A 23,286-nucleotide genomic window follows, 5' to 3' on the forward strand; every position below is an offset into this window, starting at 1 on the left:
ACACCGTTAGTGTATTTAATGGAATACTCATCAAATGACTATTTTACCCATAAAAGACTTTTAGTTGCAAAGGGGTAATTATAAAAAAATCTTAAAAATAATAAATAACTATCAAATAAAAATCTTAAAAATAATAATAAATAAATTTGATAATAGAAGTTGCATATAAAAATAAATAATTATAAAAAAATCTTAAAAATAAATAATTATAAAAAATCTTAAAATAAATAAATTAGATAAGAAATGTTAAGAAGAACACCTCCTTCTTCCCCGCCTAGATTGTTTGCAGCCGCTGTTGCGGCCTCTTCACTAAACTTATTAGCCTTAATCAATTTCCTAAATTCATGATTGGACAAAGTTTTTGTTTTTCCAAAAAACAATTTAAAGGCTTAAATAGATTCACGTACAAAAGATAAGAAAATGAACATATTACATCTGCTTGAATCTTCATAAGCAAAGCTTCTGGAAAGGCAAGACAACATCTAATTGGAGGAAGCATTGAAGAGCTATTCCATAATCTTCTTGTCCCTTCTCTCCATCGCGACGTACCACACATCATTACCGACGTATTTCGAGCATCCGTGAGCGGCTTTGTGGATGTGATACTGCGCATTGTCGGCAATTGTTAGCATTGCTGCTATGATGCACAACGACAATAATCCTTCAAATATTTCAGCAGCATGTCTGACTTCGCCAATTTTCCTTATTATGTCTACTTATTGTATGTTTAATTTCATAATTTTTAGTTGAGTATAAAAATTACTAAAAATCGTTATGTTGGACTGCTAAAAATATATAATATGAGTAGACAACAACACTGACATCTGGATAAACATTTGAAATTAGGTTTTCAGGATCTTTTACAAATTTGTAAGTTTATTTGTTTCACCCTCTCCCTATTCTTAGAAAACCTAAAATTTTGGTTCCTTCTGTCCGTTGCCTTTGCTAATAAGCCGTTCTCTGTCTAGCCAAGCTAGTGGTAAGCCACATGATTACTCCAAGAAATCAATTCCTAGCCACAACAAAACTCCATTACTCTCCTCTGCTTTCATACATTAGATCTTTAGCAAGCATCAATAACCAAATTCCGAATAACCCACGCTACCATACAGTTAAATCAAATTACCAAGATCAAATTTGAAAAATATCATAAAACCGTGAAACAAAGAATATTGCATTGCAATGCGTTGTTAGTATATCCCATAGCAGTATCATACATATCATTATCACCACCACCAACACCAGAAATTTCGATCTTGGTTACCCATCACGCTTCGGTCTCAAGTGTTCAACTGTTCATCGTGTCAGTTTTTTTTTTTTGGTTTTTGGTTTTTGGAAGGCATCGTGTCAGCTTTTATAGGTGCATAAAGAGGAAATTTTGAGGAATTTAATTTTGCCCCGAATATGCCATCAATGAAATTAAAATTCCATAAACATGACAAAACATGTGAGGGAAAGTCTAAAATGCCCTTACACTGGAATGGCCATTGACAGGCGGACGCGCCTCGACCTCAATGGTTACATAATTATGGTAATCATATTCATTCTCGATCTACATTTGGTTTTATTTAATCAATTTTTTAATTGCTTGAATATTATCGAAAATATACAGATTATGATTCAATAATTTGTTAATTATTCCATGACTATCTAACTATAATTAAGCAATTTATCTATGTATTATACCGAGCAAAAAATTAAATTAAAAAAGTGTGTAACTTTTTTTTATAAAAAAGAAAAACTAACAAAAAATTGAGAGAGAGATAGAGGGAAAAAATAGGTATTTGGGTACTTAGGTTGTGTTTTTATATTGAATGAATGTATTTTATAGTATTTTTTTAATGGCATATTTTGTGTATTTTTTTATAATATTTTGATGTTTCTTTTCTCCCAAGTAAAATCTATGGATTCTTTTATTCAAGCCGCCGGAAATTTCGATCCTGGTTACCCATCCCGCTTCGGTCTTGAGGGTTCAACCGTCCATCGTGTCAGCTTTTATATGTATATAAAGAGGAAATTTTGAGGAATTTAATTTGCACAGAATATGCCATCAACGAAATTAAAATTCCATAAACATGACAAATATGTAATGAAAAGTCTAAAATGCCCTTCTATTGGAACGGCCATTGACGCATATGCTTGCGCGCCCTTTTCTCATGGTGACAACTAGTCTCGACCTCAATGGTTACATAATTATGATACTCGTATTCATTTTCGATCTATATTTGATTTGATTTAATTAATTTTTAAATTGCTCGACTATTATCGAATATATACGAATTATGATTAAATAATTTGTTAATTATTCCATGATTATCTAACTATAATTAAGTAATTTATTATGTATTATAACGAACAAAATATTAAATTAAAAAAATGTGTAACTTTTTTTTTTTAAAAAAGAGAAAACTAACAAAAAAATTGAGAGAGAGAGAGAGAGAGAGAGGGACAAAAATAGGTCTTTTAGGTACTTAAAGTTGTGTTGTTATATTGAATGAATGTATTTCATAGTATTTTTTTAGCATATTTAATATTTTTAAAAAAAATAATAATAAAAAGAAGAAAACTTTACATCTCTTTTCAGTTTTCTCCCGGCCTCATCTCAACTGTTGGGTTTTCTGTTTGTTAATGATGACCACTCTTTAGTGAAAGAGATCTTTTAAATACATCTCATTCATCTCTTTTCAGTTTTTTCCCACTCTTTAGTGGGAGTATAGCTTGAATGTGTTCAATAATACTCTTATAAAAAATTTGTACATAATCGGAATGTGTTGCAGTTTCATAAACTCCCAATTTGTTGTAGATCAAATTGGGAAGTATTCAGATTATGGATACAGATAATATAAATAAAATGAAATTAAAAGGGTTAAAATTTCTAACAAGTAAGTCAATAAGAGAATAATTAACAAAATTTCTTCAAGTGCTCATTATTTTATTTCTCAATTTTTTGATATATTTGATTTATGGGTATTTATAACCAATAAAAGCATATCAATCAGTCGTGCATTTAGCAACACACTTTTTTATTCTTTGTTAAGGAAGCCCATCAATCATCCAAAGAATGTACACACTTGGCACATGTGATCTGATATCCAGTCAGCTTAGTAGTTAGGAGTTAGAGTGACAGCTCAGCAAAGTCTGTTATGTAGTCTCTGTATTCTGTTAGTATTGTTTTAAGTTCAGCTCTGTGATTAGAAGCATGTATATATATATATAATCATGATTGCCAAGATTTGTAACTAAGAAAATAGTAAGCAAAGAAATAAAGATCTGGAATAATCATTTTCTTTCATTTTCTCGAAAGCCAAACAAATCTGTCTGCTCTGTTTTTAACATTTCAATATGGTATCAGAGCCACAGAGAGCAAGCTCTAATAACCAGCAAACAAATAATACAAATCAATACGCTCAAATCAATTTCTCTTTCACGAATCCAATCAAATTAGATCGCTCAAATTACTTGCTATGGCATTCACAAGTTCTAGCTTCAATTAGAGGAAATCGACTGGAGGACTTCATCACAGGAGACAAACCAGCACCTGAGAGATATCTTATTCTTGCTGGTATTAATGGATCTACTCAGAAGGTTGATAATCCAGAATATCAAAATTGGAGATCACTGGATCAAACCTTACTCGGATGGTTGCTGTCATCAATAAATGAAGGTAATCTAAGCCTTGTTATCAATTGTGCAAGTTCATTTGATGTTTGGAAAACTCTAGAAAAGAAATTTGGTGTTCAGTCTGAAGCTATGGTTCTCCAGCTTAGATATGAATTGAATAATCTCAAAAAGGAGTCTTTAAATGTTGAAGATTATTGCATAAAAATGAAATCTATAGCTGACAAGCTTGCTAGTGCTGGAAGTCCTATAACAGAAAAGGATCTTATGTTAACCATATTGAATGGACTAGGATCTAGTTTTCGTGATATTGCCACTTTCATAACTGGATCTAAAATAGAGTATGATGATGCTTATGCATTGTTACTTACACATGAAACTAGACTAGAGCAAGAACAGGAAGATAAAGGTATGTTTAATGCAAATTATGCATACTATCCCAAGATGTATTATGCTCAATCCAGAGGTAGTTTTAGAAGAGGAGGATATACTGGTGGTGGTTTTGGAAACTTTGGTGGTAGGAATCATATTATGGGAAGAGGTAATGTTCACCCTCAGAGGTTTCATTCTGGAGGTTTCAGAGGAGGATATGGTAGAGGATACTCTCCTGGACAAACTAATACTTTTAATTCCTTTCAAGTACCTAGAAATCCATCACAAGTTGCTAGAGGTGGATTCACTGGCTCAAATGGAATGCAAGGAAGTTTTGGAAATTCAGAAGAGATAACATGTCAGATATGTTTTAAGACTGGTCACACTGCTGATGTTTGTTGGCATAGGTTTGTTGAAGATTACATGCCTACACCAAGGGGTTTTGGAAAGGGTAAAGGACCAAGAGCAACTTATTTCAGTAATTTTGAGGGCTTTACTCCTTATCAAGGATATGAAGACTATGATAATCTCAATTACATGTCACCAAATGCTTATTCTTCCTCTACTGCTAACAGTTACTCTGGAAGTGGTTCTTATATTCCTGCAGCAGCATTTGTAGCCAATTGTGAAGGACCTGCTGATGATGGCTGGTACTTGGATAATGGAGCTACTCATCATCTGACTAATAACATGGATAATCTGCATCTCAGGGAGGAATATAAAGGTATGGATCAGCTTATTATTGGAAATGGTCAAGGTTTGCACATCTCTCATATTGGAAATTCTTTTTTGTCATATAGAGCTTCATCACACTCAAATCTAAAGCCTACACACACTGCTATAGCACTTAAAGACATGTTACTTGTTCCATCAATTACCAAAAATTTGTTGAGCATTTCTAGATTAACATCTGACAACCCTTTATCTGTTGAATTTTGTTGTAATGTTTGTTTTGTAAAGGACATGAAGGGACAAGTGCTTCTGCAGGGTTTTGTTGAGAAAGGTCTATACAAGCTGCTGTTGAAAACCAAAAACTCCTCACCTGCATCCCATATGTCTCACTTTCAATTGAATAAACCAGTGTCTATGTTGTCCTTTTTGAATGTTCCTTCAACTTCTCACAATTGTACAGCTCTTAATAAAGCTTGTTATCATGCTGTTCAAAATAATTATAACTAGAAACCTGATGATATGACAATATTACATAGACAATTTGGACATCCAAGTTCTGTCATTTTGATGCATTTGCTTAACTCTTGTTCTAAGCTTAAAGTCTCTCAAAAATTTGTTCTATCTTCTGTACATGTTTTGTGTGAAGCTTGTCAGCTAGGTAAAGTCCACAAACAGCACTTTCCAACCACTGAAACAAAAACCAAACAGGTGTTAGAACTAATTCATACTGATCTATGGGGGCCATCACCTACTGTGTCTAGGAATGGTTATAGGTATTATATCCGTTTCATTGATGATTACAGCAGATATACTTGGATTTACCCATTTAAACTCAAATCAGAAGCCTTTGAGGTTTTCAAGCTTTTTAAAATCCAAGTTGAAAATCAGTTTAATACTCAGGTCAAGATGTTGCAATCTGACTGGGGGGGAGAATATAGAGTGTTTAATGAATTTCTTAACCAAAATGAGATTCTCTTTAGGCATTCATGTCCATACACTCATCATCAAAATGGTTTGGTTGAGAGGAAACATATGCATATAGTTGAGATGGAATTAACTCTTTTAGCTCAGGCAAATCTCCCTTTCAAATTTTGGTGGGATGCTGTCCATACAGCTGTATATCATATAAACAGACTTCCAACACCTTTACTGAATCTAATCTCTCCCTATGAAAAGTTATTTGCTCATAAACCAGACTATAACTTCTTAAAATGCTTTGGGTGTCTATGCTATCCATATTTGAGAGATTTCAATAAACACAAGTTTGATTTCCATACCAGCAAGTGCATTTTTATTGGCTATAGTCCTTCTCATAAAGGCTATAAGTGTCTCACTAGTTCTGGTAAAGTTCACATACTGAGACATGTGATATTTGATGAAATAGTGTTTCCTTACTCCACTGATAAGGCTTTCAATTTGTCTCAACAAAACAAAAACTCTGAAACACCAGTATCAGTGTCTAATTTTTCTCCACAGCAAGTCTATCAGTTATCCACCCTTTTCTTACCTCACAGCAGCTTTGAAGATGCTTACTCAGTAAGCTCAGCAGGACATCAACAAACACCTTCTATGCTTGTACATACAGACATTCCATGTCAACAAGAACAAGGTAACCACACTCTATCAGAATCATCATCATTTTCTTTACCTTCACAAAATCCAGAGTCTTCACGAAATCCAGAACCACTTCAAACACAACCTGAAAACCAAATAGACATCCAACAAAATGCAGCACATGTCACAAACAAAATTCTTGCCCCACAACCTTCTCATAGAATTACTACTAGATTAAAATCTGGAATCTTCAAACCCAAGCTATACACTGCAACTTTAGCCAATAAGGAACCTGATATAATTCAAGAAGCTCTTTGTGATCAGAACTGGTACCAAGCCATGAGAGATGAGTATGAAGCACTGATCAGGAATAACACTTGGTCATTAGTTCCATATTCAGCTGAACACAAAATTGTTGGCAATAAATGGGTGTTTAGGATTAAGCAGAACACTGATGGTAGCATAGCTAAGTACAAAGCTAGGCTAGTTGCCAAAGGTTTTCAGCAAACTGAAGGAGTTGACTATTTTGAGACTTTTAGTCCTGTTGTAAAACCATGTACTATGAGGATTGTGTTGAGCCTAGCTATGATGAACAAGTGGGTAGTTAGACAAGTTGATGTGAATAATGCTTTTCTAAATGGAGAGTTGAATGGGGATGTATACATGTGTCAACCAGAGGGATTTGTTGATATGCAAAAACCTGGTCATGTGTGCAAATTGAAGAAAGCTTTGTATTGTCTGAAACAGGCTCCCAGGGCCTGGTATGACAAGCTGAAGAACTCCTTAATCACAATCTGGAATTTTCAGAACTCTAAGGCTGATACATCTCTTTTCTTTAAGGAGATACATGGGTCAATAATACTGATTCTGATATATGTTGATGATATTTTGATCACTGGTGCAAATAGTAAGGAATTGGAAAGGTTCATCTCTGAGTTTAGTAAAATGTTTGCTTTAAAAGATCTGGGAACATTATCATACTTCCTTGGAATAGAAGTTGTTTATGCTCAGGATAGTATGTATTTGTCACAGAAGAAATACATTAAAGATCTACTAAATAGAGCTGACATGTTGGATTGCAAGAGCTGTGACACGCCAATGGTTACAGGTTACAAACTTCAGAAGGAAGTTAAAGGGCATCTAGGACAGTATATTGAAGATGCAACAATCTACAGAAGCTTAGTTGGAGGCCTGCAGTATCTGGTTTTAACTAGACCAGAAATTTCTTTTTCAGTTCATAAACTAAGCCAATATGTAGCAGCACCAACTCTTCAACATATATTAGCTTGCAAAAGAGTCCTTAGATATTTGAAAGCAACATAAGATTATGGATTAAAATTTTCAGCTGGAGGGGAAATGAAAATTATAGGATACACTGATGCAGATTGGGCATGTGATGTTGATGATAGAAAATCGATAGGAGCCTACTGCATTTATTTTGGAAACAACCTGGTGTCTTGGTCATCAAAGAAGCAAACTGTAGTCACAAGGTCAAGTGCAGAGAGTGAGTATAGAGCACTTGCCTCTGCAAGTGCAGAAATTACCTGGATACAGTCACTACTTAATGAGCTTAAGATTGAGTGCACATTGTTACCAACAATTTGGTGTGACAATGTAAGTGCAACAGAGTTAGCTAAAAATCCTGTCTATCACTCAAGATAAAGCACATTGAGTTAGACATGCATTTTGTTAGAGATAAGGTGCTGGCAAGAGAGCTACAAATCTGCTATATTCCAAGTGAAGAGCAGATTGCAGACATCTTGACAAAGCCTCTCACATTTACTCACTTCAATTACTTTAGAGCCAAACTCAAGGTGCATCCATGTCCCTTGAGTTTGAGGGGGGCTGTTAAGGAAGCCCATCAATCATCCAAAGAATGTACACACTTGGCACGTGTGATCTGATATCCAGTCAGCTTAGCAGTTAGGAGTTAGAATGACAGCTCAGCAAAGTCTGTTATGTAGTCTCTGTATTCTGTTAGTATTGTTTTAAGTTCAGCTCTGTGATTAGAAGCATGTATATATATATAATCATGATAGCCGAGATTTGTAACTAAGAAAATAGTAAGCAAAGAAATAAAGATCTGGAATATTCATTTTCTTTCATTTTCTCGAGAGCCAAACAAATTTGTCTGCTCTGTTTTTAACATTTCAACATTCTTAAAGTACTTTGTGATGCAGAACTCATAAACATGTCTTAAAGGGTGTGATAAAAACATACGTCAGATATCATGTAGCTGCCTTCATAACTCACTTGCTAAAGTATTAGTGTGAAAGATACATTATTTTAATCAAGAGGTGGATGGATAGACATATCTCACAACAGCAATGAAAGATACATTATTTTAATTACTTTTTGCATTTTCATGCTTTCCCTGCACTTGATCCCAGATTCGCAGCGTAAAATGCACGTATCTTTTAAAACCATGAGTTATAGTTGAGGAATCAACCAATGCCAAGAGCAAAGAAAAATGACCGCTGGTTCCACTTTTGATTTCCTTGGGATGGAGCTGTATCCTCCAGAAAAAATCAACTAACGGCTAATTTCCAGGATGAGGCATTTAATTAGATGATATGAGTAAGGATATTAACCAAAAAAATCATTTTCATATGATAGAATTTCTTTTGCATCAACTATATCACACGTGTATACTTTTGAATCCTAATTAAATATAATTATCCTTAGGTTTGGACGTCTTTCTGATCATAGTTTAAATCCAAACTTGGTAAGGACGTTTGGACCGGAGCACCATTTCAAAGAACATGTGAAATGGATCTTGAAATTGCTGTCAAGAGTAATTTTAACACTGATCAGAAAACAACAGGCAAAAAATGTTCAATGCACATATATATATAAACATACATAGAGAAGAGGAGATGGGGAAAGAGTCAGAGAACATGCCAACTTGGCCTACAAAGTCGTTTTCCATTGCTACAAATTCCTCCTAATTACTAAAATTCCTCAGGTACTAAAACTAGTACTGAAGAAGATTGATTACAATAAGATTTTTCAAGGGTTAGAGTATTCTCTGAAGAGTAATATTTCTTCTTTAAGATATCTAAAAGAGACCATGGTATATACAAAGCATCAAGGTTGAGGGTCTGTACTATTAAACATTAAATTTTTAGAGTTAGAATAACTATTGATATTCACAAAGTTTCGGAAACTGATGGTTGCAAGAATGGAATGGAAAGGGCAAAGGACAAGGTAATGGAATGGGGAAAGGAATATTAGTTCTTTATTTTGTTTGGTTTGGTCAAGGAATATTGATTTCTTTGCTTGATTGCAAGAATGGAATGGTAAGGGGAAAGAAAACAACTACAATACAAATGAACAAAAATACCCTCCACTAAAAAAATATATACATATATTTCAACGAGTTGAAGCAATATTTTAATTGTTCTATTCTTTATTATCAAATATTATATAATTAATTTCAAATTTAGGCATGGTTTGACATTGTAAGCCAGCAAGCCTAAGCCTGGTAAACACTTGTTGATATGGTTTGAATGTTAAATTGATTTTATTTTACAATTGTATGATGAAAAATCTATAATACCGTACCTATCACGACTATAAGGCAAAATATAGAGGGAAAAAACAACAATGAATTAGATATCACAAGCTAAACCTATAAGAATGCATCCCCCACGTAATCTCCATGTGGAGACTTAACAAACAATTAACCACCAATTATTGAATGTCAGCATAAGAATTTCTTTACCAGAATATATGGGTACAATGAGATTAACTCTTATTATAAGAAATAAAATTAAAAAATTAGCATCCCAAGTTTCTTGCAAGGGTAACAATGCTCATTATAGTATATATTACAGGGCTTCGGAAATTCCAAGCACTGATACCTCGGCTTCGACAATGCAGACATCATTCACAAGAAAACCATTGCCTGCCTTGTTCAAGTAACTGAGTTCAATAAACTTGTGCCAACCCCAATTATCGATTGAGGTCCTGAACCATACACTAGCTGCAAGAACAACAATAGAAACCTGAAGTTATATGTACTTAGCTACAACCCTTATTGATGGACTTCAATACCTGAAAACTTTGGGTTAATAATAACTTACTTTTATAATCATTATGTATTGATTGCACTTGATTCCGGATTCGCAGTGTGAAATGCACGTATATTTTAAAACCACGAGTTATAGTTGACAAGTCAGCCAATTTCAAGTACATTGAAATATGACTGCCACTAGCTACTCCGTATCCCTTGGGACAGAGTTCTATCTTCCTGAAAAAATCAAGAACGGTAAAGTTTAAGTCTCGGCATTCAATTGTACATATTTACTAAGAGGTTCCATTTAACAAATTATCAAAACATTAACTTTCAGATGTGATGTTTAGATTATATATATGAATAGATAAATAAAAAAATTTTGGCAAATCATTTTACATTACACATTTGAAGAAGTGGTTTTAACATGATGCATTATTTTAACAAGTTGTATTATTCAAAACTACTCAAAAGAATTTCTTTTGCATCGGCATCAGAAATATATCGCGCATGTACAAATGAACCCTAAGTATTAGTCATGCTCAGGTACAAATGTCTACATTTAGTCTATGATACATTAGAGTTGTAAATCGTTGTTAAAAGTACAACTTGTCATAGTTCAAATCCGAATTTTTAAAACTCTCGAACGTCTGTACTTGAACAGCAATTCAGAAAGTATACGTACCACTTTTGATCTCCAGCAACGAATACTTCTGATTCGTAACGCTTTGCCTCCAAGTTTGAAAAGTTCTTGATCTTCCAAACATACTTATAAGGGGAAGCAGATGTGAATTTCTTCATGGAAAGGCACTCTCCTTTGACTATGTTCCTTTCTTTAACAAAGACTTCTGCTCCAAAAACACATGTATCTCCCACAAGATATCCATTTGACGCATCGTTAAATTCTTTAAGCGGGATGAATTGATCAAAACCCCATTCAAGCTTCAACCCATGAAAACGTCTTTCATTTCCCATTGCATCTACCACATGATGAAGTAACGTCAAATCATTGATTAGCTCTCAGTTAAATAATTAAGAACAAAATGATCACAAATATTCTTGAGTTTAATAATCAACCTTGAGGAATCAAGTACGTGTCTTCGTTCTGATCATGCACAAACAGGCGAAAAATCACAAAGACTTCCCAACCGAAACCAAAAGAACTTGAGTCTGCCATTGCCAAGTAGAGTGAGATGTGATCTTTCACCTTTTTTTTTTTATTTCCATTTGGGTACAAAACAAGTTTCCTGAAACCATAATGAATTAAATAACATATTAGATTATGATATATAATTAAGTAATAAGGTAATCTTAATATTAGTGTACTAAGTTTTAGGCCATGCCATTTGTGGCTTCCAAATGTTAATCTTAATCTTTTGCACTTTTGTGAAGCCATTATTTTTTGGTTAATGATTTGGACCGGATAAATGAAGTGATGCTACTCTCATTTTCGCGGTTGCCCATACTAGTAGAGTGAACTTTTTAAGTTTTTTTTTTTTAATTTTAAATGAGCTTTTACGATTTTAGCCTTGTGTACTGATGCTATACATGACTTTATACTAATTGCAGGGGAGGGGAGTAAAAATACGGAGATACTTTCTATTAAACTGAAATTAGGTGAAACCTCAGGGGAGGTATGTAAAAATAACCCTATTAATTTTCGATCTATATTTGATTTTATTTAATTAATTTTTAAATTGCTCAAAACATTATCGAATATATACGAATTATGATTAAATAATTTGTTAATTATTCCATGATTATCTAACTATAATTAAGTGATTTATTTATGTATTATAACGAACAAAATATTAAATTAAAAAAAATGTGTAACTTTTTTTTTTAAAAAAAAGAGAAAACTAACAAAACATTGAGAGAGGGAGAGAGAGAGGGACAAAAATAGGTCTTTTAGGTACTTAAAGTTGTGTTGTTATATTGAATGAATGTATTTCGTAGTGTTTTTTTTTAGCATATTTAAAATTTTTAAAAAACAATAATAATAAAAAGAAGAAAATTCTACGTCTTTTTTCAGTTTTCTCCTGGCCTCGTCTCAACTGTTGGGTTTTCTGTTTGTTAATGATGGCCACTCTTTAGTGAAAGAGATCTTTTAAATACACCTCATTAATCTCTTTTCAGTTTTTTCCCATTCTTTAGTGGGAGTATAGCTTGAATGTGTTCAGTAATGCTCCTATAAAAAGGTTGTACGTAATCGGAATGCATCGCAATTTCATAAACTCCCAATTTGTTGTAGATCAAATTGGGAAGTATTCAGATTATGTATACAGATAATATAAATAGAATGAAGTTAAAAGGATTAAAAAATTCTAATAAGTAAGTCAATGAGAGCATAATTAACAAAATTTCTTCACGTGCTCGCTATTTCATCTCTCAATTTTTTGACGTATTTGATTGATGGGTATTTATAACCAATAAAGCATATCAACCAGTCGTGCATTTAGCAACACACTTTTTAATTCTTAAAGTACTTTGTGATGCACGACTCATAATGCATGTCTTAAAGGGTGTGAAAATTTTTTGCCCCCCTTGTTTTTTCAAAAGATATATTAAAGAGAGATAAAGCAAAATGCAGAGACAATTATATCAACATTGAACTAGACATCACAAACTGAACCGATCTAATCGCCATGTAGGGGCTTGAAAACCAAACCACAGTGAGAGTGTCAGCAACTGAATTTCTTTCACGAAAACTATCTGTAGGTACAATGAAATTAATTCTTATTATACGAAATTACAAATAAAAACTGGCATCCCAATTTTCTTGCAAGTAAATATGCTCATTCGTTATATTACCAGATTGCTTTGGAAATCCCAGGCACACACAATGCACACATCATTCACAAGAAAACCCATTGCCTGCCTCGTCTACGTAACTGAGTTCAGAAAATCTTGGCCAATCCGAATCTTCAATTGAGGACCTGAACCATGTTCTTGCTGCATGAAACAACAATAATAGGAAGCCTTAAAGTTATTTGTATATAGCTATAAATAAGCTTATAGTGGTTAAACTACTATTGCATTAATTCATGCACCTGCTAATTACTTTTTGCATTTTCATAGTTTAAATCCAAACTTGGTAAGGACGTTCGGACCGGAGCACCATTTCAAAGAACATACCAACTTGTTTTTCCATTGCAACAAATTCATCCAAATTACTATAATTCTTCAAGTGCCAAAACTAGTATTGAAGAAAGATTGATTATAATAAGATTTTCCAAGGGTTAGAGTTCTCTCAAGAGCAATATTTTTCGTTTAAAATATCTAAAAGTGACCATGGTATATATAAATCATATCAAGGTTAAGGGTTTATACAATTCAAGAATAAATTTTTAGAAAGAGCTAGAATGACTACTGATATACACCGAATTTTGGAAACTGATGGTTGCAAGAATGGAAAGGAAAGCTAAAGGTAAGGAAAGGGGAATAGAATAGGGAAAGGAATATTGATTTTTTTAATTTGTTTGGTTTGGTCAAGGAATATTGATTCTTTCGTTTGGTTATAAGAATGGAATGGTCAGGGAAAGAAAACAACTATAGTACAAGAGTGATGATACAACCATAAACTTTTTTACAAACTTATTTTGTGTAAACTGATGTGTCATTAATTCATTGATTGAATGACGATATAAAATAATAAAAATAAATCATGTGGGTTAAGAGATATTTAATTCAACCAATAAATTAATGCCACATCAGTTTGTACAAAATAAATATTTACAAGAGTTTGTGGCAATATCATTATTCATAATACAAATGAACAAAAATATCCTCCACTAGAAAACGTATATTTCAACGAGTTGAAGCAATATTTTAGTTGTTCTGTTTTCTATTATAAAATATTATATAATTAGCTTCCAAAATTTAATCCCGATTTAGTATTGTGGTTGAGTAGTATTTTAGTAATTGATAAATATTTTTTGATGTTATTTGAAAATTAAATTGATTTTATTTCAAATTTATATGATAACAAGCCTGTAATACCAAAGCCATAGTCAAGTTTACTTATTGCGACTATAAAGCAAAATATAAAGAGGACAGAAGCAACAGTGGATTAGATATCACATGCTAAACCCATAAGAAGGCATCTCCATGTGAAGACTTAATAACCAATATTATCAAGTGTCAGTAACTGGATTTCTTTGCCAAAAGGTATGGGTACAATGAGATTAACTCTTATTATAAGAAATAAAATAAAAAAATTGGCATCCCAATTTTCTTGCAAGAGTTACAACGCTTATTAGTTAGATATTACAGGGCTTTGGAAATTCTTAGCACCTCTGCTTCCACAATGCACACATCATTCATAAGAAAACCATTTTCTGCCTTGTTAAAGTAACTGAGTTCAACAAATGTTGACCAACCCCAATCTTCGCTTGAAGTACTGAGCCATGTACTAGCTGCAAGAACAACAACAGAAACCTGAAGTTATTTGTATTTACCTGTTAAAGTTTGGGTTTCTAATAATTTACCTTTTTTTTCATTATGCTTTGACAACACTTGATCCCGGATTCGCAAGGTAAAATGCACGTATATTTTAGAATCACGAGTTATAGTTGACAAGTCAGCCAATGCCAAGTACACTGAAATATGACTGCCCCTACCTACTCCCTGTCCTTTGGGATAGAGTTTTATCTTCCTGAGAAAAATCAACAAGGGTAAAGTTTAAGTCTCTGGATTCAATTAAACATTAACTTTCAGATGTGGCATTTACATTAATTATATACATGAATAGAGAAACAAATAAATTTGTTAAACAATTCATTTTACATTATGCATTCGAAGAAGTGGTTTTAACATGATTCATCTTTTTAACAAGTTGTATTATCCAAAACTCAAAAAGAATTTCTTTTGCATCAGAAATATATTGCACATGTACAAATGAACCCTAAATATTAGTCATGCTTAGGTCTAGACTTAGTCTATGATATATTAGAGTTGTAAACTGCTGTTAAATGTACAACTTTGATCATATTTTAATTCCGATTTCTATAAACTCCGAACGTCCGTACTTGAACACCATTTCATAAAGTATACATACCACTTTTGGTTTCCAGCAACGAATACTTCTGATTCGTAAAGCTTTGCCTCTAACTTTGAAAAGTTCTCGATCTTCCAAACATGCTTATAATTGGAAGCAGATGTCAATTTCGCTAGGAAAAGGCACTCTCCTTTGCATTTGTTCCTTTCTTTAACCAATACTTCTGCCCCAAAAACACACGTATCTCCCACAAGATATCCATTCGAAGCATCGTTAAATTCTTCAAGCGGAATGAATTGATCAAAACCCCATTCAAGCTTCAGTACATGAAAACGCCTTTCTTTTCCCATGGCATCTATCACATGAAGGTGACTCGGCCCAAATCATCGATTAGGTTTCACTTAAATAATTAAAAACAAAACAATCATAGACATTTTTTAGTGTGATAATCAACCTTGAAGAATCAAGAACTCGTCTTTGTTCTGATCAAGCACAAATAGGCGGAAAATCACATAGACTTCCCAACCAAGGCCAAGTGAACTTGTGTCTACCATAGCCAAGTAGAGTGAGATGTGATCTTTCACGTTTTTTTTTTTATTTCCATTTGGGTAGACAACAAGTTTCCTGAAACCATCATGAATTCAAAATAACATATTAGATTATGATATATAATTTAGTAATAAGGTAATCTGAATATAGTGTACAATTAGGTTTTGGGCCACACCACTTGTAGCCTCCAGCATCAAATTCCAAAGATTCACAATTTTCCACATTATTCTCCACAAGAGATGAAAATGTCTCTATTTTGAGTAAGAAATGTGCCGGTGGTACATTTGAAATGGATCTTGAAATTGCTGTCAAGAGTAATTTTAACACTGATCGTAAAATAACAGGCTAGAAATGTTCAATGCACATATATAAACATACATAGAGAAGGGGAGCTGGGGAAAGAGTCAGAGAACATACCAACTTGGTCTGCGAAGTCATTTTCCATTGCAACGAATTCCTCCAAACTACTGCATTTCTTCAGGTACTAAAACTAATATTGAAGAACGATTCGATTATAATAAGATTTTTTCAAGGGTTAGAGTTTTCTCTCAAGAGTAGTATTTGTTCTTTAAAATATCTAGAAGGGACCATGGTATATATAAAGCACCAAGGCTGAGGGTTTATACAATTCAACATTAAATTTTCAGAAAGAGTCAGAATAACTATTGATATTCGCCAAGTTTTGGAAACTGATAGTCGCAAGAATGGAATGGAAAGAGGAATGCAATGGGGAGAAGGGATATTGATTCTTTAATTTGTTTGGTTTGGTCAAGGAATTTTGATTTCTTTGCTTGATTGCAAGAATGGATGGTAAGGGGCAAGAAAACAACTACAATACAAATGAACAAGAATATGTACCCTCCACTCAAAAAATTTGTATTTCAACGAGCTGAAGCAATATTTTAGTTGTTCTATTTTCTATTATCAAATATTATAAAATTAGCTTCCAAAATTTAGGCCCGATTTGGTACTATCATTGCAATTTACTATCAAATATTATAAAATATTTTCGATTATCAAATGTAATGAGCCGGTGGTAGTGAAGTGTATCTTGCAATGGCTATACATTTAAGTAATTTTTAATTAACACCGATTGATTAGAAATAACAAGAAGCTGACTCAAAGCCAAAGTAAGTCTAGATCGAACAGAATATCCCCAAGTTAATATTGAAAAATACGATATTATTGAATCCTAATTAGATCCAACCATAGCGTTGTGCATAGCAGCTTAGATGATATATTTATGTTAATTAGTTAATCAACGTAAAAATGCCAATATGATACTCAAACATGGGTAAAGTGTTAATGGAGCAGTGATACCACAAAAGAACATAACCTTCCTCCCTCGCATATAATGTTAAACAACTACAAGACCGCTAGCTAGCTCTTCGAAGGTATTCAAGTCCAAAACAGAGCCACGATTATCACTAGCTCACTTATTGCACTGATACATGAATAGAAGCATCAATTTTGATTTGATCACCATCAAAATTTCTGAAACAAATTGACTGACAAAAGGGAAACTAAATTCTGCTTGGCCGAAAATCATGTGACGTGGGACCCGAAAGCTTATAACCACAACCCCAAAACAAAGTCTCAGAAATTTATAAAAAATGATACTACCGCGCATACTAAAGTCATATGACCTGGGTCACCAATTCTCTTCTTCTTTTTTTTTTTGGGGGGGTGGGGGGCGCATCACGCTCGCTGGTTCAATTGTCTTCATACTACCAAAAAATGCATCTTTTGTTTGTTGGTTCCTGCATAAATTGAGTGTTACCTCCCGACTTTAACCAAAGGTGAAAAGATTGATGAATAAGCAATATGTGAATGACAACTCGTTCTATCATCTCATTGTAGGTTGCATTAAAATTTCTGTTCTTATTTCTGGAAAGTTTTCCTCGGTCGTGATTGTTTACGCAAGCATTAGGAAAATTCATAACTCTTCACCTTATTGTTTTATTTACTTTCACATTATTGAAAAGATTCATCTTGCTCTGTTTTTGAGCTTTCACATTATTATTTAAGCTTTATCTTGCTCTGTTTTTGAGCAGGCTGAGATGAAAAGAATTCATATTGGCTTGCTCTGTTTTCGATTAATTTTTTTTTCGTTTTTTTTAATTTGCAAATTGAGTTGGTGGTACTGATAAGGACATGTTTTTTCTTCATTATTTCTTTCAAATAAAAAACTAAAGCTCCTACTATACGCAGGAAACGCCATTGCCTCGGTCCAAGAACAGAGGTTTTTTGTGAGATATGATGATTTCGCGAGGAAATTTGACTGACGTAACTTGAGAAATTAGAGTTCGGCAATTCAAAATAGCTCATTGTAGAAATAGTACTAGTAATTAATTAGCATTATCAACGCCACTACTAGTAAATATGGCTTGTAGTGGATCAATTGCTTCCCTGGATTATTAGCAAAATGGTTGGTACTTTGGCTATATCTATAAATTAATAAATATTGATTTGTCTTTATAGAAATAATATCACATTGATAACAGGAACTTTTATGAAATATAGTGTTAGCATAATTAGAGAATTTAGTGATTCTGAGCTAGTATAATTAGAAAATTTAGTGATCCTAAGGTAGTATTACTAGAGAATTTAACAAAATATCCTAAGGTAGTATTGCTAGTATAATTAATTTAGTAATTAATTAGCATTATCCACGCCACTACCAGTAAATATGGTTTGTTTGCGGGGACTTTAATCAACCGCAAAAAGCCTTATTTTCTTGCTTCCCTGGATTATTAACAAAATGATTGGCAGTTTGGCACTTTGGCTATAGCCATAAATTAATGAATATTATTTATCTTTATAGATATAATATCACGTTGATAATTGAATTTTTTTTTATGAAATATGGTGGTAGCATAATTAGAGAATTTAGTGATTTTGAGCTAGTATAATTCAAAAATTTAGTGATCTTTTTTTTTTGAGTAAAGAGAATTTAGTGATCTTGAGGTAGTATAATTAGAGAATTTAGTGATTTTATCACGTTGTATGATAAGATTTTGATTTGATCTTTGATTGAATAAATCAATCACTTGATAATTCTTTGGTTAGATTGCATGACTAGATCACGATTACATGGTGATTCATCAAAAGAGATTTTTTGGAGGCAATAGATCTCTCTCTCTCTCTCTTATTTCTCTTACCACAACACATATAATACAACAATAACTTCTCTTGTATAAAAAGTAATAATGATCAATTAAATGCATAAAGCATTATGTCAGTACAACAAAAAAAAAATCATAGACATGTCATATATATTTAGCTTTAAATTAATTAATTATTAATACATGTATTAATTGGGTCCTATAGAAAAATAATTTTTTTAAATATATTATCTAATAAAATTTATCGAATTATTAATTTACCATATTGACTCTAAGTTACAATGACAAAAACTATTATTTAATTGGAGTTATCAATTTATCCAATATTAATTCAACAAGATTCTATTCTACTTTGTTTTAATTTGCTTACTAAGTGAAATTATTAGTTCTCTTGCATCCTAATTTTCTTCGTTTCAACTACATTTTTTTTTCTTTTTTCTTATTTTTTTAAAATCAAAATCTTAGAAGAGAGCATTACAGCTTAGGGGATATAATGAATTTCTCCTTAAAGAGATGCAGAGAAATAGAAAACCAAAATCACACTAAAAAGTTAGGGGAAATTTACAAAAATAGCCAAAAAAATTAGTCATTTTTCAACTTTAACCCTTCAAACTTTTTTCTATCATAACTAGCCAAACACCCTATTTTTGGACTACATTACCCTCATCATTTTCATCAAATTTACAAAGGCATGCCACTTTCCCTTATTAATTCCAGCACTTCCACCATTTTTTCCTTTTCAACTTAACAAATTTCATCACTCAACAAACTCCATTACTCTCAATAAATTAGCAAATTTCATCAAACAAGTATTACATAATTGAAGATATAATTATCAATTGGAAAGCTTCTTAAGGTTAGTTTATACTCTTACCATAACCTAAACTTTTAATCTATTGATTTTATCATTTGAGTTCGAAATTGATGTGAGTTTTTATTGCAAATGTTGTTATTTTTCATTAACAAAACAATGTGACTTGTTAAAGTAGTTAGTTTGAGTTGAGAAATGAAAATCAATCATTGAAACCCCTGAAAAATCGAGTGAAACAGAAGCCCAGAACAAGTGAGACAGGCACCTGTCTCACATAAATCTACTGGTTTTATGTGAGACAGGCACCTGTCTCACTTGCCTGTCTCACCAAAATATGTGCGACAGGCAAGTGGGATAGGCGTGTGAGACAGGCGCCTGTCTCACTTGTTACCACTGGTTTTATGTGAGACAGGCAAGTGAGACAGGCGCCTGTCTCACTTGTTACCACTGGTTTTATGTGAGACAGGCAAGTGGGACAGGCGCCTGTCTCACTTGTTACCACTGGTTTTATGTGAGACAGGCAAGTGGGACAGGCGCCTGTCTCACATAAATTTGCTGGTTTTATGTGAGACAGGCACCTGTCCCACTGCCTGTCTCACTAAATTTAAGTTATTTTCCGAAAGTAATAACTTCGGCTACATGTGTCCGTTTTAGGCGTATAATATATCATTTCGAAGCTTACGATGAGACGAAGTAAATCAAAAATTGTATACTTCATATCATCCACATAAATGTACTGCATATTCATTTTTACTAGGTTTTGTAGCGTGAAATCTTATCTCGTTTGCTCTCTCCTTTTTTTTTAGGTTTAATGGATTCCGTTGTACTTCAATTATGTTATGACGGTTGGTGGGAGACATTAGCAGATGGCCGTACGGAGTACGTGAATGCGAAGAATACAGCATTTTTAGTTCGGAAAGATTGTACGTTTGAGCAATTTATGGCAAGGGTGTATGAAGTTTTACAGATAAATCCTATTGAATATAGTTTGTCGATGAAGACAACTTTGAGATCTAGTAACACAATGTATCGTGCATGTTCACTACCTATGGATATATTTAATGATGAAATGGTTAATGTTGTGCTGCACATGGCCTCTGATGTGGTCAATTATGGATGCATCCCTATATTTGTCACCACACATCCTCGAGTTCCGGCCGAAAATCCTGAGCCACTTGTGGAAAGTGAAAGTTCGTTTAGAGCAAACGAGTCTGTCCCTGATATTGAGGAAGAGGTGTTACCACAACAAATGTCGTTCCAACAACATTACTCACCAGTCAACGAAAACAATGACACTATTGATGATAATGGCATTACGATAGCGGATGTTGAAGATAATGTGTTACCATTAGGGACATTGTTAGGGCAACATTACTCTCCATTTCAAAATAATGAGTTCCGCAGTTATGATGATCCTGGTTATAACACCAACAACACAGAAGCTGATAATGTGCAAGGCATGAACTCCAATACTGAAGTTGATGATAGGGACACTGGTCATTCCGATATTCCTATCAATAATGAGGATGAGCATCAGTATGATATTCCTGTTAACAATAGAGAGAATCGACCTATTCCTCCGATGGCCCGTTCGAGGAGGAGGACAACAGTTGATCCTCTGGTGAGTCTTGCTCCAGTTTTGCCTTCAAACTTGGTTGCTCCAGACTTAGTTAGAAGCTGTAATTCTGCCGACATTGGTGTGGGAAAGTTGTTCGTTGAGAAGAATGAGTTAATATTGGAATTGCGCAAAGTGGCCTTGCGGGAAAAATTTGATTTCAAGATTGCACGGTCCACAACGACACGCTTTGAGGCTCATTGTTCTTCGGAATCATGTAATTGGCGTCTTCGCGCAACAAGAGGTTCGGATGAGCATAATGTTCCTTGGGTAGTGAGAAGAGTTGACAATGTTCATACGTGCTCTAATGAGGTTTTGCCTAGTGGCCTCCGCCAAGTTAGGAGTCGGGTTGTTGGCCATCTTATTGCGGATAAATTTATTCAGGATAAACGGATATACACGCCGAATGACATTAGAACAGACATGCAGCAAGAATACGGGGTCCAGTTAACATATCAGCAAGCATATCGGGCTAAAGAAGTCGGTCTTGAAATAGTACGAGGGAACCCTGCAGAGTCATACAACTTACTTCCCAAATACTCTCACGTTTTGACCAAAGCGAATGAGGGCACAGTGACACACCTCCAGCGGGATGGAGATGATAATTTCTTATACTACTTTGTTGCGCTTGGATCTTCCATTAAGGGCTTCACACAGTACATAAGGCCTGTGATTGCTGTAGATGGCACTCATTTGAAGGGGCTATATCGTGGAAGCATGTTTGTAGCAACATGTTTGGATGGTAATAATCAACTGTATCCGTTAGCTATTGGGGTCATGGATTCAGAAAACAATGATGCTTGGGAATGGTTTATGACGAAGTTACACGGAGTGATTGGCGATAGGCCAGAGTTAGTATTTATCTCTGATCGATGCACTGCCATCAAGCGAGCCGTTTTAAAAGCATTTCACACTGCTAGTCATGGAGTTTGTTTTTACCATGTCAAAGGCAACATTAAGTCTAAATTCAGGATGTCCAAAGCTATTTGGGATCAATTCGAGCCAGCTTTTATTAATGCAGCAAAGGCATATGGACACGAAGAATTTAAAAGACAACTTGAAGGGTTGTGGATGCTCCACTCGGCCGCGGCTGATTACTTAGAGAATAATGTGGGCACGTGTAATTGGGCAAGGTCCGAATTTAAAGGTAGGAGATACAGCATACTTACCACCAACATTGCAGAAAGCGTGAATTCTTTAATGAGGGAACCGCGAAAATTTCCTATTACTCATCTTGTTGATCACTTTAGAAAAACATTACAGCAATGGTTTTATGATAGGAAAATTGTCGCTGAATCGATGAGCACTCGTCTAACGACGTGGGCAGATGAGATAGTCGGCGAAAGGAGAATTTTGGCCGAAAGAATGACCGTTCGGCTAGTGTCTCAGCATCGATTTCATGTTTTGGGTGGTGGTATGAAGGAAGGGATAGTTGACATTCATGAAAGAACTTGCTCCTGTAGAGTATTCCAACTCGATCAGCTTGTTTGTGCGCATGCAATTGCTGCTTGTCTGATCGTCCGTGTGGATTACATAAGTCTTTGCTCTGATTATTACTCTAAAGATTCATTGGTCATGGCATATGCAGAACCAGTAGAACCGGTTGGGGACATGACAGATTGGGACATTCCAGAAGAAATCCAGGAAATCAGAGTTAACCCACCGATCGAAGCACCACCACCTGGTCGTCGTCCAGAGTTAAGAATTCCTTCTATCGGTGAGGATGTTAACCGAAGAACTGTGAGATGTGGTCGATGCAACCAACCAGGTCATAACCGCAAGAGATGTAAAAATCCCATTGTGTCAAATCCAAACTGACTGTGTCGTTGTAACTAATTATGAATTATGAACTCTTATTATAATTTATATTACAATTATATGTAATGAGGTATATTATGTTATGTTCATTTGCATAATGAGTACTAAAGTTGATCAATAATTACTTATAGCTAAATATAT

The 23,286-nt window shown here is 34.0% G+C and overlaps 3 protein-coding genes across 3 annotated transcripts; 1 reads left to right on the plus strand and 2 right to left on the minus strand.

The window, feature by feature from the left end:
- Positions 1-10,046: 10,046 nt before the first annotated feature.
- Positions 10,047-11,408, minus strand: LOC127902327 (MATH domain and coiled-coil domain-containing protein At3g58340-like). Its single transcript, XM_052441192.1, has 4 exons — positions 11,309-11,408; positions 10,917-11,211; positions 10,302-10,468; positions 10,047-10,201 (listed from the first exon to the last, which is right to left on the minus strand). Exons 1-4 carry the CDS (start codon positions 11,406-11,408, stop codon positions 10,047-10,049), a joined length of 717 nt encoding a protein of 238 aa, XP_052297152.1.
- Positions 11,409-14,348: 2,940 nt separating this feature from the next.
- On the minus strand, positions 14,349-16,356 carry LOC127902092 (uncharacterized). Its single transcript, XM_052440564.1, has 6 exons — positions 16,194-16,356; positions 15,952-16,081; positions 15,682-15,851; positions 15,288-15,582; positions 14,719-14,885; positions 14,349-14,646 (listed from the first exon to the last, which is right to left on the minus strand). The coding sequence occupies exons 1-6, from the start codon at positions 16,219-16,221 to the stop codon at positions 14,498-14,500; spliced, it is 939 nt and encodes a 312-aa protein (XP_052296524.1). The 5' UTR covers positions 16,222-16,356; the 3' UTR covers positions 14,349-14,497.
- A 3,123-nt stretch (positions 16,357-19,479) lies between these two features.
- LOC127902090 (uncharacterized) lies at positions 19,480-23,254 on the plus strand. The gene is made up of 2 exons (XM_052440554.1): positions 19,480-19,757; positions 20,519-23,254. Exon 2 carries the CDS (start codon positions 20,524-20,526, stop codon positions 23,143-23,145), a length of 2,622 nt encoding a protein of 873 aa, XP_052296514.1. The 5' UTR covers positions 19,480-19,757; positions 20,519-20,523; the 3' UTR covers positions 23,146-23,254.
- The last annotated feature ends 32 nt before the right edge of the window (positions 23,255-23,286 follow it).

This window comes from Citrus sinensis, chromosome 5, assembly GCF_022201045.2.
Source record: "Citrus sinensis cultivar Valencia sweet orange chromosome 5, DVS_A1.0, whole genome shotgun sequence".
Taxonomy (NCBI): domain Eukaryota; kingdom Viridiplantae; phylum Streptophyta; class Magnoliopsida; order Sapindales; family Rutaceae; genus Citrus; species Citrus sinensis.